This window comes from Panthera leo, chromosome B3 (assembly GCF_018350215.1).
Source record: "Panthera leo isolate Ple1 chromosome B3, P.leo_Ple1_pat1.1, whole genome shotgun sequence".
Classification (NCBI taxonomy): domain Eukaryota; kingdom Metazoa; phylum Chordata; class Mammalia; order Carnivora; family Felidae; genus Panthera; species Panthera leo.
This window is the reverse complement of record NC_056684.1, coordinates 60,444,335-60,460,505: the sequence shown is the minus strand read 5'-3', so window position 1 is coordinate 60,460,505 and position 16,171 is coordinate 60,444,335. Positions and strand designations below refer to the sequence as shown.

The window sequence follows — 16,171 nt, the reverse complement described above, 5'->3', positions numbered from 1 at the left end:
TATTACCAGAAAGCCTGTTAGGGGTGATTTTTCAGTGAAAGCAGGACACACTTGACAAAGATGTCAAAAAAGGGACAAAGAATTATCTCTGTTGTCTAACTCCAAGAACTTATGAATTAAAGCCTTTTTTCTATTCTACCTGACATAGCTCCTTGCTAGATGATTAGAGGCATATTTGGGGAGGATCTGAAGAATTCAAGATTTATGAGACATTAGTTTAACTTTTGAAATTATCTCACCCCATTACCTATCCCACTCTTTTAAAAAAACACCTACACAACACACCCAGTGTCTCAACTAATTCCATGGCACTTTGGCCTTTAAAATTAGTACAGACTATAGACGGTACCTCTCATCTAGCCTCATACCCAGCTCTACAATTAAAGTTTAGAGAACAACAGATTATACAGGAGACTATAACCCACATGCTGTAGGAAAAAACTCTTTAAGCTCTAGACCTGGTTCTGGTTGAGATTGAGTTCGATGACCTGCAGCTCCCCCACTGTGTCAGGTATGCTCCGAATCTGGTTCTTGGAGAGATCCACCACATCCAAGTGCCTTAGGCTACAGAGTTGTGGTGGTAGGGCTCGCAGCTGGTTCCCAGAGAGGCTCAGGGTCTTGAGGGCTGACAGTTGCCCAAAGGTAGATGGTAGCTCTCTCAAGTGATTGTTGTTTAGGCTTAGCATCTCTAGTTTTTTCAGATTGCATAACTCATCAGGAAGAACAGCTGGCAATGAAAAAAAAATTAAAAACCTGAATCTGATACAGCTGAAAAACACCTTTGATGAAATTTAGAAAAACTATATGACCACCTGATATACCTCCTGTTAACACATACAGAACTCCTACATGTGCCATTTTTAAGTATTGCATTTTTACCAACGCAGTCTTCAGAAAGTGAGGGCGCCATCAAAATGCAGGAAAGCATTTATGCATATATTGGGCTCATTGTAAAGGGACCTCTGCAAAATCCGACGGCAATTTTATGGGATTTGTAAGGCCCTCCCCTTCCCATTCCATCCCCCTTTCTAAATTAGCAGCAAAATTAACTCTGTTTACATTACATCCTAAAGACGACCTTCCCTTTGAAGTCCAAATTAAGCCAGTACCAATCGTTATACCACCAGAGGAGGCTTGTAGATGTAATTACAAGAGATAGCTTTAAGGACTCTGACTTTCTCCTGCGTCTTGAGCTCTCAGAACGGTTTCATAACAACAACAAAAATCAGCTTGTAAGAGAAAACCACCCTTCTTAACAGCTGATCACTACTAGCAAAAGCTTCCCAGGCGCCAAAGCCATACTCAGTTTGTTGTTGTTCAAGGAGAGGCTCTTCAGCAGAGTGAACTTCCCTATAATCATAGGCGGTAGGCTCTCGATCTTGTTGTTGGACAAGTCGATGGTCCTTAGATTGCTGGTCAGCTTCTGCAACTCTGAGGGGAACTGGAGAAAGGGGTTCACAGCGCGGAGAATCCCTCACCAAGTAACTTCACCGCCCCCGCCGTCCCTCTCCCTTTAAATTCCCTGGTCGGTCCCCTCCCAGTCTCACCTCGGTCAGCCCACGGTCCTTAAGCTGAAAGACACCAGTTTTCTGCGCGGTTTCCACGTGAGCGCGGAGGGCACTGTTTCCCATCCTAGGGCCGCGGCTCAGGTCCCTGCAGGAAGGAAGCGCAGCTGTCACCGCTCAGTTCAGACACCCAGCCACCCTATTCGCCTCTGGGCTGGGTCTCGTTCCCAAGCTGTCACCTCCTGCCGACTCCTAGATCTTGGGGGCCAACTAAAAGTGGCAAGGAAGAAAAGGGAGAACAGAGAACCCGACCACCAGGTCCAGCAGCTTTCACAGCTATTCCGAGGTTGGACGCCGCTGTAGCCTACGAATGATCTGAGAGCGCCGGACTCGCCTCCTACCCCGCAGCTCACAGTCGGCTCAGCAAAGGAAGACCCGCGGCCCGCACTCTCCCGGGATGCGCTCCCCGGGCTTCCGCCCGGGAAGAAACGCCCTGTGACGTCATCGAGCTGCGCGGCGCGTTCGCAGTGCGTTCCACTCACTCTCCGCGCCAATCCGGGGGGTGGCTTGCAGCCATGGCTGCTGCGAACCCCTGGGACCGCGCGGCCGAGCCAAATGCTGCGGGGCTACTGCTGGACCGTTTCGTAGCTTCGGGGCTGGTCACTCAGGTGCGTGGGCGGCGATGGCGTCATTAAGGGGGTGCCGACGGTGGCAACAGAAGATGGCTGTGAGGTGGTAGTGGTGCTGGGCTGCCGAAGTGTGTGTGAGAGTGCGGGCTAGGGGCCGTACTGTAGTAGATGCCGTTGGAACCCCTTCCAGGCAACAGTAGTGACCGTTCTGCAGTGGTGGTGCGAAAGCGGGGCTCCAAGAAGATGATATTTCAAGTGTCTGCGGGCGAGTTATCCTCGGTCAGTTCGTGAGAGATAATAAAGACCAGTCTTTCCCCGATTTTTCTCACCATTGCTACCTCCTCTACATTGTAACGGGTGCCAGGCTTGGGGAATAGGGATAATTAGTTACAACACAAACGTTCCCAAACTACGCTTGTGGGTGTGAGGTATTGAAGCATATTTTCGCCGGGAGGCGCTGGGTACAGAAGAGCGTCAGGGGAAGCACGCATCTTTTCTTTTCTTTAATGATGTGAGGGAATAATGGAATACAAGTGGCAAAAGTGACAAGGAAATGGGGAAAGTGAGATTGAGGGAAAGAAATTTTGAGATAACGAGCAAGTTGAAGATTTTGGCTAAAAAGGAAACGGAAAGTAGAAAGGTAAAATCATCCGCAGAGATTAGCTATATGAACATGATGTAAGATTTATGGAAAATACACAACTTTGTATACTTAGAAGAATCATTAGAGAATTCTATCATGCCCTATTTTTTTTTCAATTTTTTAAAAGTGTATTTGAGAACACACACCAAGTTTTATGCCAGTAGAAGAGAGGGGAGTCACACAGGGTGGGGGAGATTATGGGTCCAAGGCAGTCAGTTTATTTATTTATTTTGAGAGAGACAAAGATAGCGCTAGAACGGGAGGGACAGAGAGAGAATCCCAAGCAGGCTCCGCGCTGACGGTGCATAGCACTTGTGGGGCTTGAACTTAGGAAACCCCGGGAATCATAACCTGAGCTGACACCGAGAGTTGGATGCTCAACTGACTGAGGCATCCGGGCACCTCTACCATATACTATTTTTAAGATGAAGAAACTAAGGCCTGAGAAGACCAAGAAATTTATCCAAGGTCACTCAACTAGTGAAATAGATCACAGAGCTGCCTTTTCTGACACATTGTATCATCTCTAAGATGAACTGTGATAGATGATACTATGAAACTATCTTGAAAGAGTTTAAACTTCTATTGAAGTCTAATAGATTACTTGAGGCTCTAGTAACCAGACCTTATGAATTTGGGGGGAGGAAAGGGGTACAAATGAATGCATTGGAAAATAGGCAAAACCTAACTACAGCACTCCCCAGTTCTCACCTTCCTCTCTTCTCTCCTGGGTTTTCTTCCTACCGGATTGCCTAATAGTCTGCCTTGTATTGTTTAGTTCTGTAACAAAGTAATTTGTTAAACTCATACTGTAAGTCATTTGGGAATTATCCCTCTAGAGTGTATTGGTAGGAGAAATAAACATCTGAGAGAATTTTAGGCGTTGATAAGTAAGCTGTTTGTTGGGGTGGAAGTTGTTTTGGAGAGGATCTTCCTAGTGTCCTTCAAGTAGCACTAATTAGTTACCTGTTTTGCTTACAGGTAAGATTTGCCAACCACAGCTCTTTAAGACCATCTTAACAATCATATGTGTTATAGGATCTCTTTAGTCTATCCCTTAAGTGTATATCATCCCATGTGCATTAAAAATGAAGAGTAATGCGGGGCGCCTGGGTGGCTCAGTTGGGTTAAGTGTCCAACTTTGGCTCAGGTCATGATCTCTCGGTTCCTGAGTTCGAGCCCTGCATCAGGCTCTGTGCTGACACCTCAGAGCCTGGAGCCTTCTTCAGATTCTGTGTCTCCCTCTCTCTCTGCCCCTCCCCTGCTCACACTCTGTCTCTCCCTCTCTCTCAAAAATAAATAAACAGTAAAAAAAAATTTTTTTAAGAGTAATGCTTAAAATTGCTGTATGATACAACTCTTCCAGAAAACATAGTTTGTTTGCGCTTTGTTCTGTTTTGATCTATCCATTGGGGAATGATTTAGTGAAAGAAAGGTATGGTTAAGTGTAAGATAAATGGGGTATTTGCTCTGATATATGCCCTAGGATGGCTTCAGTGGCCTTATGTCCCACATGTTTTTCTGGCAAGCTTTAGTGAGTCATGGCAGCTCTATTGAATACATACACACAAACACACACACAGGTATATAGATAGGACTGTATATCTGTTATTTTCTCAGTGTTACCCTCTGTAGCCCCTCCCCCATTATAAGGGCTCTGCTCTTAACTCTCTACTATACTGCCTCCCTTTTAACGTCCCTCAGCTAGAATTCAGTATCAAGTAGAAAGGACAAAAAAAAAAGAAGAAAGTATGCCCACAGACACAAGTTTATACATATATATATATATATATATATATATATATATATATTATGTGCACAATGTTACTGGGATTCTTTTTCTTTTTTTCTTTCTTGTGGTGGGGGGGGGTGGGCAGGGAGAGAGAAAGAGAGAGGGAGGGAGGGAGGGAGGGAGGGAGGGGAAGGGAGGGAAAGGGAGAGGGAGAGAGGGAATGAATCTTAAGCAAGTTCCATGCTCAGCTCAGCTGGACACAAGGCTCAATCTCACAACCCTGGGATCATGACCTGAGCCAAAACCAAGAAGCAGACACTCAACCCACTGAGCCATCCAGGTGCCCCAGGATTTTTATATTGCACATAAAAGTCTTGGACTTCAGCTTCTTGTGCCTAGCAACAGAATGAACAGAAATACCCTAAACAGACTCCCGTTTTCAGGATCCTTTCATTTTCATTGTCCCTTTACCCTACTGGCATATAAAGTGTATAATATTTAATGGCAGTCATTAACAGCAAAGACTTTTCTGTATTCCCCAATCTTTGCCTTTTTTTCTTTTTTTAAAGATATAGGGTTGGGGCGCCTGGGTGGCTCAGTCAGTTAAGTGTCCAACTTCGGCTCAGGTCATGATCTCGTGGTTCACGAGTTCAAGCCCCGCGTCAGGCTCTGTGCTGACAGCTCAGAGCCTGGAGCCTGCTTCTGATTCTGTGTCTCCCTCTCTCTCTGACCCTCCCCCCATTCATGCTCTGTCTCTCTCTGTCTCAAAAATAAATAAACGTTAAAAAAAAAAAATAAAGACATAGGGCTAAGTCAGAATCCTCAAATAGTTAGAATTTCTATTTGTAGAAATAGAAACAGAATTTCTATTTCTAGGAAATTTGGCTACTCTTTCTTTCCTCTCTCCTTTTGGCTCTCCCTCAAACATTTTTATTTTTCCACTGGTTTCTCTTGCATGTTTTTGGCTAAGCTCCATTACCCTGCTGTTGAACCCAACAGTTTACTAGATTGCCATGTGTGTGGTTAAGATTAGTGTATACACAGGGAGGGATGGAGAGATAAGAGAACGAGTAAGTTACAGTGAGAAATGGAAGATGTTTTACTTTTATTTACCTTCCACTTACATAATGGAAATGCAGTGGATTAGATTTGTCCTCATTTCAGCCATGATATACATAGAATGAAGTTAAACTATACTGCTTTACTCCCTCAATCCTCAGTTTTGCCGTCAGTAAAATATCTTGTGTTATCTTCCTCACTGAATGGCATATCTATCTGTCTAGTCACTGGAGCCAGGATCCTTGGAGTTAGCATTGACTTGACTTCATCCCTGGTACCCCATATCATCTAGGATTTATGAATTTTATCTCACCAGGGACTCACATCTATGCCTTCCTTTCCTATTTTTTTTTTAAGCGTATTTATTTATTTTGAGAGAGAGCGTGAGCTTGAGTCGAGGAGGGGTAGAGAGAGGGGGAGAGAAAGAATCTCCGTGCTAACAACCGGGAGCCTAGTGTGGGACTCAAGCTTACAAACTGTGAGATCATGCATGACCAGAGCCGAAATCAAGAGTCGGCCGCTTATCCCACTGAGCCACCCAGGCACTCTCTTCCTTTCCTTTTTAACTGCTACTGACCTATTCCACATTCTCATCTTCTCACCTAGAATGCTGTAGTAGCCCCTTGTCTAAATATTTAACCTCCAGTCCCATCTCTTCCCTAGTTTTTGTTTGTTTTTACTTGTTTTATTTTGTTGGCTAGTTACCAGAATTAAGTGTTTATTGTGGTAAAATACTCATAACATAAAATTTACCATTTTAACCATCTTAAAGTGTACACTTCAGTGGCATGATACAATCACAGTGTTGTGAAACTTTTTTCAAAACTTTTTTTTTTATCATCCCCAATGGAAACTCCATACTCACTTAGGTAGTCATTCCCCATTCCTTCTTTCCCCCAGCCTCATCAGTTTTATATTCCATACTGTCAATATTTAAGTTTCTAAAATATGTATCATATATGATCATGTTACTTCTTCACCAGAAAACCTTCAGTTGCTCTCATTTTCTGCATTTATCAAGATCTTCCATGATGACGCAGGAAACTACGTTTCTAGATTCATCTTCCCCTTCGTCTCACATATGTGTTAGTACAAGAATACCTTTCCCTTTTCATCCATCATGAGCTTATTAAAGGACAGAGAGCTTATTTCATCCATACTTGAATCTTCCATGGCCTAACTCAATCAGTGCTTATAAAATTGGTTATCATTGGTTAGCAAATTTTTGCTATTAAAGGCGAGAGGATAAGTATCTGAGGATTTTAGATCCATATGGTTGCAACTGGGCTGTGGTAGTGTGAAAGAAGCCAGAGGAAATAAGTAAATGAATGGGTACACTTGAGTTTATCCTGGATCCTGAAATTTGAATTTCATGTAGTTTTCATGTGTCACAAAATACTGTTTTTCTTTTGATTTTTCTTCCCCAACATTAAAAAATATAAAAACCGTTCTTAGCTTATGGGCTGCACAAAAACAGTCACTTTAGTTCATTTAGTTCATGGGCTTTCATTTCCCAATCCTTTGCCTATAAGATCTCTAAAGTTTTTCCTGTGCTACCATTCTCAAAAAGGAGAAGAGGATACAGAAAATTATGGATGAAGCCAAAGGATGAACAATATTCTTATTCTGAAGTAACCTGCAATTTAAGGTGGCTATATATGCAAGCAATATTTTGCATAAAATGAAAGGATGAAGGGCAGGTAAGGTTTTTAGAAAAATAATTACACCTGAACAAAACATTCCTTTGCCTAAAAGAATGAGAATGTGAAAAGACACAGGATGAATGACTTCTAGCCAATAGAGAGGTCTTTTAATGCATCAGATAAGTGATTCCATGGTGGGGAAGCCTTTAATGTTAGACTCAGGAAGGTCAGAGACTGGGTCTTGGTGATTTGTATAGAGGTGATTCTCCAACAACCTCAGCCTCCACCTTCTTACTGTTAGCAGCCTTCTCTGGTAAGCTGTCACTAATACAAACATAATGTGCATGGTACTTTAGGAAGTAGTACAAAGTGATTAAGTCTTGTTTTTCTTATTTTTTAAATATTTGGGCAAAAGATTTGTGATAGAGATGTTAAAAACAGGAAATACACATTGCTACTGTTATACTTCAGTACTTAATTTTTCAGGGGCAATGTTGCACATGATAAATCCTCATGTTTTATGTGTGTGGACATGCTGTTTCAAGGCACACAAACTTTTTTATATGACACACTGCTGCTTTCTTTGTTCACTTACCAATAGGAGATGTTAAATATATCTAAGAAATCAGCTTCTTGCTTTGTGAACTTCTCCAGACTACAGCAGATGACAAACATTCAAGCTGAAATCTACCAGGTAAATTTTGTTGGACTTTTTGCTTTCTGCTTCTAGTACAGGAAAAAAAAAAAAATCGTAATTGATTCCAGCAGTAGTTCTCTTGCACTTAGAATAGTGTCTAGCACATAGCTGGATTCATGTTTATTTATGTAGTCATAGCAGTAGCAGCAATAGGGCTTAAACACCAAAGTAAAAACCTGCAGTAAATCCCCTAGGCTCTCATAACAAATTCTGCCTTCCATTCCCTCTAGTGTTCCTAGGTTAAAGACTATCCATTTTTGCCAAAATGTAAGCCTTCAGGCTGCATTCCGCATGAGCTAAGTGTTATTTTTCTTCCTAATGTAGAAAAACCTGGAAATTGAACTTTTAAGACTAGAAAAAGATGCAGCAGATGTTATTCATCCTTCCTTTTTGGGTAAGTATTTGAGGAAATGGGTAATCATTGGAATTTCAACTTTTTCTTGGATTACCTTAAATAAACACCAGGCAGTAAAATTATGATATACCATAACTTTTCCAAGTATTGCCCCAAAGCTAATAAAGTCTTCTTTTCTGTGCTCAAATAGAAGTCCTGTTGGCTTGACTAGTGCATATAGCATAATAAGTGACCAAGGTAGGAACTCCTCAGATTCAGGAAAGCTTAGAGCTGTATGGGTGGCTCGGTTGGTTAAGCATCGGACTCTTGATTTTGGCTCCAGTCATGATCTCATGGTTCCTGGGATGGAGCCCTGCATCAGGCTCCACACTGATGGTACAGAGCCTGCTTGGAATTTTCTCTTTCCCTCTCTCTGCCCCTCCCCTGTGTGTGCATGTGCTCTCTCTCTCTCTCAAAATAAATAAAAAAACTTAAAAGAAATTTTTCAGGAAATCTTGGAAGACAAAGGCCAAAGAACTTTCCAGATTAAAGGAAACTAGGGGTGCCTGGCTGGCTTAGTTAGTGGAGCTTGCGACTCTTGATCTAGGGATTGTAGGTTCAAGCCCCATGTTGGGCATAGAGATTACTTAAAAATAAAAAAAAAATTTTAAATCTTTAAAAAAAAAATAAAGGAGACTTGGGGCGCCTAGGTGGTTCAGTTGGTTGAGCATCCGATTTCCGCTCAAGTCATGATCTCACAGCTCTTGAGTTTGAGCCCCGCATCGGGCTCTGTGCTGACAGCTCAGAGCCTGGAGCCTGCTTCGGATTCTGTGTCTCCCTCTCTCTCTCTCTCCCCCTAACCCACTCACATTCTGTCTCTGTCTCTCTCAAAAATAAATAAACATTTAAAAACAATTTTTTTTAATAAAAAAAAATAAAGGAGGGTAAAGGAACATGATAGCCAAAGCACGGTGTGGTTATGGATTGACTACTTGCTTAGAAATTCTTTTGCTGGGGTGCCTGGGTGGCTCAGTTGGTTAAGTGTTTGACTCTTAATTTTGGCTCAGGTCATGATCTCACAATTCATGGGATCAAGCTCCACAACAGGCTCTGCACTGACAGTGTGGAGCCTGCTTGGGATTCTCTCTCTCCCTTTCTCTCTGCCCCTCCCCTTCTCATGTTTTCTCTCTCTCTCTCTCTCTCTCTCTCTGTCTGTCTCAAAATAAATAAACTTAAAAATTTTTTTTTGCTCTAAGGGACATTATTGAGTTACTTGGTGATGATGTGTCGATATAGACTATATTATATATTGGTGGTATTATAAAAATGTTAAATTTTCTGAATTTGACACTTGTGATTACATAAGAGAATGCTATTTGGGGAAATACATGCTCAGGTTTTAGGGGTAAAAGTTCATGATATCTACAATTTACTCTTTTTTTTTTTTTTTTAACCTTTATTCATTTTTGAGAGACAGAGAGTAAGTCTGGGAGGGGCAGAGAGAAAAGGAGACACAGAATCTGAGGCAGGCTCCAGGCTCCCAGCTGTCAGCACAGAGCCTGACACAGGGTTCAACCCCAGGAACTGTGAGATCATGACCTGAGCCAGTCAGGCACCCCTATTCTTCTTTTTAAGTTTATTTATTTTGAGAGAGAGAGCAAGAGAGCAGGGGAGGGGCAGAGAGTGAGAGTGAGAGAGAGAGAGAGAGAGAGAGAGAGAGAGAGATATCCCCAAACAGGTTCCATGTCTTCAGTGCAGAGCCCGACGTGGGACTCAAACTCACTAACCGTGAGATCATGACCTGAGACGAGATCAAGAGTCCAATGCTTGACTGACTGAGCCACCCAGGCATCCCTCTACAACTTACTCTTAAATGGAGCAGCAAAAATACATGTATGGGTATGTGGAGAAAGAAGAAATAAAAATGTAGCTAAATGTTAACGGTTGGTGAGTCTGGGTGAAATGTATGTGGGAGTTCAATGAAACTTTTCTGTAAGTTTAAAATTTTTTTCAAAATAAAAATTTGAAAAAAGGCATTTGGCAGCCATTAACTGAATTCTGGGCAAAATATTGAAATAATCAGAAATAGCTTGTAAGAGAAATGTTTGTTTTTTAATATGAATGTACAATATCAGAGGCAGAGGGGTGCCTGGATGGCTCAGTCGGTTGAGCGTCTGACTCTTGATTTTGGTTCAGGTCATGATCCCAGGGTTGTGGAATCAAGCCCCATGGCAAGATCCAGGCTGTCAGTGCTTGGGGTTCTCTCTTAGCTTCTCTCTATGCCCCTTCCCTACTTTCACTCTCTCTCTCTCTCTCTCTCTCTCAAATAAATAAAATAAATAAATAAAACTTTAAAAAGATATATTAGAGGCCAAGATGAGAAAAGAGATTTTATGTGAAGAATACGGGGCAGGCTATAAAAACTAAACTAGGAGTAGAGTTAAACAATGCAGACAAAGAATTTAGCACTGGATTTGGTTGTCAGCAAAGTAAGAGAAAATCGTTGAAAGTAAACTGGTTTGGGCATTACAGATAGCAAAGGGCAGATATTTAGGAGGGAAATGGGTTAATTTTCGACATTGGTAGAGTCAGATCAAAGCAAAGAATTATTAGCGATTTTTAAAACTTACTTGTCATATTATATTACTAACTATAATTACTGTTTCTGGTTTATGTAGCTCAGAAGTGTAATGCTCTGCAAAACATGAATAATCATTTGGAAGCGGTGCTAAAAGAAAAGAGGTCCCTGCGGCAAAGACTGTTGAAACCCATGTGCCAGGAAAACTTGCCTATTGAAGCTGTTTATCACAGGTTAAACTAAAAAGTAGAAATTAGGGGCACCCGGGTGACTGAGTTGGTTGAGCGTCAGACTCTGCTGACAGTGCGGTGCCTGCTTGGGATCCTCTCTCTCCCTCTCTCTCTGACCCTCCCCCACTTGCACTGTCTCTGTCTCTGTCTCTCTCAAAATAAATAAATAAACTCTTTTTTTTAAAAAGTAGAAATTAATAGTTACACATGTTTCCTGAGGGCATTTTATGTTTAGTAGTTGTTTCATAGATTAATTCATTAAACAATATATTAGTGATTGTATCTGTTAACATTAATTATTATTATTAACTTTAACCAGAAAGAAAACCTTTTGCTTTTAAACAGTTAAGCTGTGGTGAAGAGAAAGGCATTCCTTTTGCCCACTGTGTTTTAGGAATGATGATAATGACTTTAAGAAAGAAATGAGAAAAGTCACTTTCTAATTTAAAAAAGTCTGATCTCATTTCTGCTGTTTGTAGGCTTCAAAGCCTTGTGCAAATGATTTGTTTAAGCCTCTGTTTCCCAATCCATAGAATGGGCATGCTTTCTTTTGCTCTTCTCCCCATAAGAGTATTGCAAGTAGAATCATAAATAACAGTAAAGAAGCAAACATCTTGGGATCTGACTGCTAACTTTCTCCACCTGTGCCTTATTGGATAAGCCCAAGCAATAGTACCTCTCTTAAGTGTCAGATTTTTTTTTATCTTGTGGTAAAAGAATAAATATAAAAATTCCATTCATGAGGGTATATTCAGTATCTATTCGGTACAGTAAAATACCATCAATGTGTATATTGTACATTATATCAGAAAAAGTAAGTAATGATTTTAAAGCATTTTGCAAATGCAAAGATTCAAAGTGGTTTTACGTGTAGCCTGTTTCAGTCAAGTACATTTATCCTTATTGTCTTCACCCTTCACTGAAAATGAGTACATTGAAATGGAATGAGATTTAATCTAGGGAAATTTCTTTACTTATATGAGAAAATGATTAACATTAAGTTTTGTCTATTAGGTTGGGTACCAGATTGGATTAGTGTTGTCTCTGTTTTTCTGTTTGGATGACAAGTTAATTTCTGCCTAAAGTGAAAGAGAGTGACATTTTTATCACTGGTATTTCCATGAATGCAGAACAGTTATTATTGGCTCACTGGGTTGCTTGTAATTCTCTTTTATTAAAAATCCTAATTAAAGGGAAAGGGGGGGGACACAAAATAACTAAAAAGAAAATGGTTGACTTTTTTCTCCCTCTTTCAGATACATGGTACATTTGCTGGAGTTGGCAGTGACTTTCATTGAAAGATTAGAAAACCATCTGGAAACAATTAGAAATATCCCTCATTTAGATGAAAATCTAAAGAAAATGGTGAGTATTAACAGTAGCAGTTAAGTACCTCAACTACTTTATATTGCATTTGGCTCTTTAGTTCTTTTATAGTAGAAGCTCAAATGTGTGATCTCTTTGTTTAACTTTTTGATGGCTAATACTCTGAATGAATTATTTTTTTTAATGCTTATTTATTTTTGAGGTGGAGGGAGGGGCAGAGAGCAAAGGAGACACAGAATACAAAGCAGGCTCCAGGCTCTGAGCTGTCAGCACAGAGCCCGATGCAGAACTCAAACCCACAAACCCCAAGATCATGATCTGAGCCAAAGTCGGATGTTTAACCGACTAAGCCACCCAGAAACCCTTGAATGAATTATTTTTTTTAATTAAGATGCTTTCTCTCTCTTTTTTTTTTAGCTTTTTTAGAAGTCATTTTACAGTGTTTTATTCCAAAATTCCAATATTTAATAAATACGTGTTCTTTTTATTGTGCTAGGGGCTTTGCTATAGGTGTTAGGAGAGATAAACGGATATAACCGATCCCTGCTCCCAAATTCTCAAGATTTAGTGAGAAACCTGTAGGATATTTTCTACTTTAAAATACTACTTTTGTGCCATGAATACAGCAGAGAATTATAAAGAAGATGCTGTCTATTAAGCAAAGAAAAGGGAGGGATTGCTTGTACTTTAGGGAGATTGGGAGTAGAGTGGGGTAAGAATATTTTAATAAAGTTTTACATAGTAGTTAGTAGTGAACTGAAGAATCAGTGAATTTTGCATCAGAAAGAATAGTATGGGCCAAAGCAGCAGTGTGAAGAAAGATATGAAAATTAGCACTGGTAGTTTGGGGCCAGAGTGGTACTCCACTTTGGCTGATACTTAAAGGTATTGAAAGGGAGATTAATTCAGGGTTAGTTTATGGAATGCTTTGAAAACCAGACTAAGAAGTTTAGACTTTACTATCTGAGTACGGGGGAACAGTCAACAGTTTAAATAGTTTTTTGTTTTGTTTTTTAGAGAAGGACACAGAGAAGTGACTTGATCAGAATTATACCTTAATAGAGAAAATATTGGATAGAATAGATGGAGTCTCACAAAGTTTAGGCAGACAGCATCAGCATCACCTAAAACCTTGTTAGAAATGCAGAATTGAAGGCTTCGTTCACCTTAGACCTTCAGAATCTGAATCCACGGTTTATAAGTTCCTCAGGTGTTTCCTGTGCACATTAAAACTGTAGGTTAGAGGACTGTGCAGAGGAACCAATGGCAGAGAAACTTGGAGAATAAATACAGGCATTCAGATAAAAGATTTAAAGCATAGATAAACAAAGGATTATGTAGATTTTGAGATTGTCACATTCCTAGAACGTGTCTACTCTTTGGACAAGGGACACATCCCAGGCAATAAAGTATCTAGCCTTGGTGACTCCAGGGTGAATAGGAGCAAGAAATCAAAAAAGCTAATGAGTTTGTTTTCTGACATGCCTTGCACAGAGAGAAAACCTTTAATCATTGTTGAACTGCAGTTAAATTGCGTTCTTAAGTGTACATTGAGGTGGAGATTTTCAATAAACTGAAATATAGGACTGAATTTTAGGAAGGAGATAAGTTTTACAATATAGATTGTGGGTCATCTGCTTTGAGGTGATAATTGAAGACAAAAGAGAAATGAACTCACAAAGAAAAAACGTGTGCTGTAATAGATGAGGAGAGCACAATTTTAAGAAGCCTTTGTATTAAGGGGCTAGAAAATGTCCGGTGTAAACTTTTGTTATCATAACCATTTATGATATAATACTGATGTATTGATGACACATGTAATTTCTCCTGTTTTCCCCTTCTTTCAAATGTTACAGAGCAAGGCTTTAGCAAAAATGGATATTTTGGTGACTGAGACAGAAGAACTGGCAGAGAATATACTCAAGTGGCAAGAACAACAAAAGGAAGTTTCCTCTTGTATCCCCAAAATACTAGCTGAAGAAAATTATCTTCATAAACATGATGCTATAATGCCATCTTTACCTTTTACTTCTAAAGTTCATATCCAAACTGTTAATGCCAAGTGATTGTCAATGGTTTATTTTTGCTTAATTACATATAGTCATGCAAAGTCTGTTTCTAGCCAGTTGTAGGTAATATGGGCATTCATAAGCTCTGCTGCCAGCAATACTGAAAGAGTCCTCTTTGTATTGAAAAGCACTAAGATTCCCACTTCATTAAGACCAAATTGAGTTTTCCTTTGTTTTTCATATATTTTCATTCTGCTTTACAGTAAAACTCTTGAAGATCAAATACAACTATGACAATTTATTAACATGAGTGCCTTAGCCATATCTCACTCAGTGGACCCTTTTAAGTCTTCTTTTTATTTTTTATTATTTTTTAAAGTTTATTTATTTAGAGAGAGAGCACAAGTAGAGGAGAGGCAGAGAGAGAGAGGGAGAGAGGGAATCCCAAGCAGACTCCGCACTGTCAGTGCAGAGCCCAACACGGATCATGACTCAAGCCAAAATCAAGAGTTGGACACCTAACTGACTGAGCCACCCAGGTGTCCCTATTATATCTTTGTAAATGTTTGCTTCTGAATTAGAAGAGTCTTCTTGCATCTGAAAGTATGTTGATTTTTCCTGTGGGAAAGTTACTGTGCATACAAAAGAGTCTGCTTATAAAGCCTGCTTGGCTGGCTTCTGGGAACTTAAGATTTCAGGAGGGTTCCTTCCATTCCCAATCTCACTAATAAGAATTGCTCACTATGACTGACGTGTTTGTACAGTGTGGTTTTTGGTGGGGGTCTTTTTTTTTTTTTTTTTTTAATGCTTTTTCTTTTGAGAGAGAGAAGGAGCACAAGGCGGGGAGAGGCAGAGAGAGAAGGAGACACAGAATCCAAGCAAGCTCCAGGCTCTGAGCTGTCAGCACAGAGTCTGAAGCAGGACTCAAACTCAAAAACTGTGAAATCATGACCTGAGCTAAAGTTAGATGCTTAACCGACTGAGCCACCCAGGTGTCCCTGTACAATGTGGTTTGTGCTGACCACCTTTCCTTCTGGGAGTCTAGAATTTTGGTGCATGCTAAGCAGAAGGTACATATGGCCAGCACATGAAAATAACCCTGGGCATTGCATTTCTAATGAGTTTCCGTGAAAGACAACATTTCACACATGTTCTGCCTTGGTTGCTGGGAGAATTAAGCACATCCTCTGTGACTCAACTAGCAGAGGACTCTGGAAGGTTGTACCTGATTTCCCCTGGACTTTGCCCCATGCACCTTTTCCCTTTGCTGTTTTACTCTGTGTGCTTTTGTTGTAATAAATCATAGCCATGGATACAATGATATGCTGAATCCTACGAATCTTCCAAACGTATCAAACCTGAGGGGGGAGGTGTTGAAGACCCTGAGACATGAAGAAACTCCTGGCAGCCTTATGAATAGGCAAAGAAGGAAGATAGAACAAAGAATAGATAAAGCCCTGTTATCTAAAACTTTTAGAAGTTTCCCTTACAAAATGCTCAGATATTTTGCCTGAGATTATTGTACATATAAAAAAGAGAGTGGCATAATAATACTTGCTAATACTAAGCCATAGGTGGTTTCTTTTGCTTTAAAAAAAGATGTAAGCATCAGTATTTTTATGCTGTTGCATTCTCTGTATCACCAGGGTTCACTGATCCTTATATTCATCATACTCCTTAACAAGAAGACCTCAACACAGTGACTGAGCAAAGTACTTGTTCATAAGGAAGCAGGATCCTTGCCAAAAAACTGCCAGAACAACCCAGGATCATGTTTTGAAGCCTA

General features: G+C 40.3%; 2 protein-coding genes across 15 annotated transcripts in view; one reads left to right on the top strand and one right to left on the bottom strand.

Annotated features, from left to right (window-relative positions):
* LRRC57 (leucine rich repeat containing 57) overlaps positions 1–2,108 on the bottom strand; it is a 16,873-nt gene extending 14,765 nt beyond the window's left edge. For 5 of the 10 annotated variants that reach the window (XR_006203619.1, XR_006203620.1, XR_006203621.1 and 2 more), the window contains exons 1-4: positions 1,745–1,917; positions 1,548–1,653; positions 1,303–1,441; positions 459–727 (exon numbers count right to left, since the gene is read on the bottom strand). Coding sequence is in view for 7 of the 10 variants with exons in the window: in XM_042942309.1 (XP_042798243.1) it covers positions 459–727; positions 1,303–1,441; positions 1,548–1,631 (492 nt within the window). In the remaining 3 variants the exon portion in view is untranslated. Of the gene's footprint in view, positions 1–458; positions 728–1,302; positions 1,442–1,547; positions 1,654–1,744 lie in introns of those variants that run through there. The other 5 variants (XM_042942312.1, XM_042942313.1, XM_042942307.1 and 2 more) reach the window with 5 other exon arrangements.
* HAUS2 (HAUS augmin like complex subunit 2) lies at positions 2,081–16,171 on the top strand. 5 transcript variants are annotated; one of them, XM_042942317.1, is made up of 7 exons: positions 2,219–2,413; positions 7,813–7,905; positions 8,233–8,302; positions 10,921–11,053; positions 12,307–12,415; positions 14,233–14,332; positions 16,086–16,171. In XM_042942317.1, the coding sequence occupies exons 1-7, from the start codon at positions 2,303–2,305 to the stop codon at positions 16,109–16,111; spliced, it is 642 nt and encodes a 213-aa protein (XP_042798251.1). In that variant the 5' UTR covers positions 2,219–2,302; the 3' UTR covers positions 16,112–16,171. The 5 variants fall into 5 exon arrangements, with proteins under 5 accessions (XP_042798249.1, XP_042798252.1, XP_042798248.1 ...); XM_042942316.1 differs by having other exon boundaries at positions 16,074–16,154; XM_042942315.1 differs by lacking the exons at positions 2,219–2,413; positions 16,086–16,171 and adding an exon at positions 2,081–2,173 and having other exon boundaries at positions 14,233–14,489.

What these genes read in the sequence shown, in the direction of transcription:
- HAUS2 (XM_042942314.1), top strand. Translation starts at nt 2,303, where the DNA reads ATGCCGTTGGAACCCCTTCCAGGCAACAGTAGTGACCGTTCTGCAGTG. An exon ending in CTGCGGGCGAGTTATCCTCG is followed by an intron (nt 2,414 to 7,812) that starts GTCAGTTCGTGA and finishes ACTTACCAATAG; the next exon opens with GAGATGTTAAATATATCTAA. An exon ending in ATGAAAATCTAAAGAAAATG is followed by an intron (nt 12,416 to 14,232) that starts GTGAGTATTAAC and finishes CAAATGTTACAG; the next exon opens with AGCAAGGCTTTAGCAAAAAT.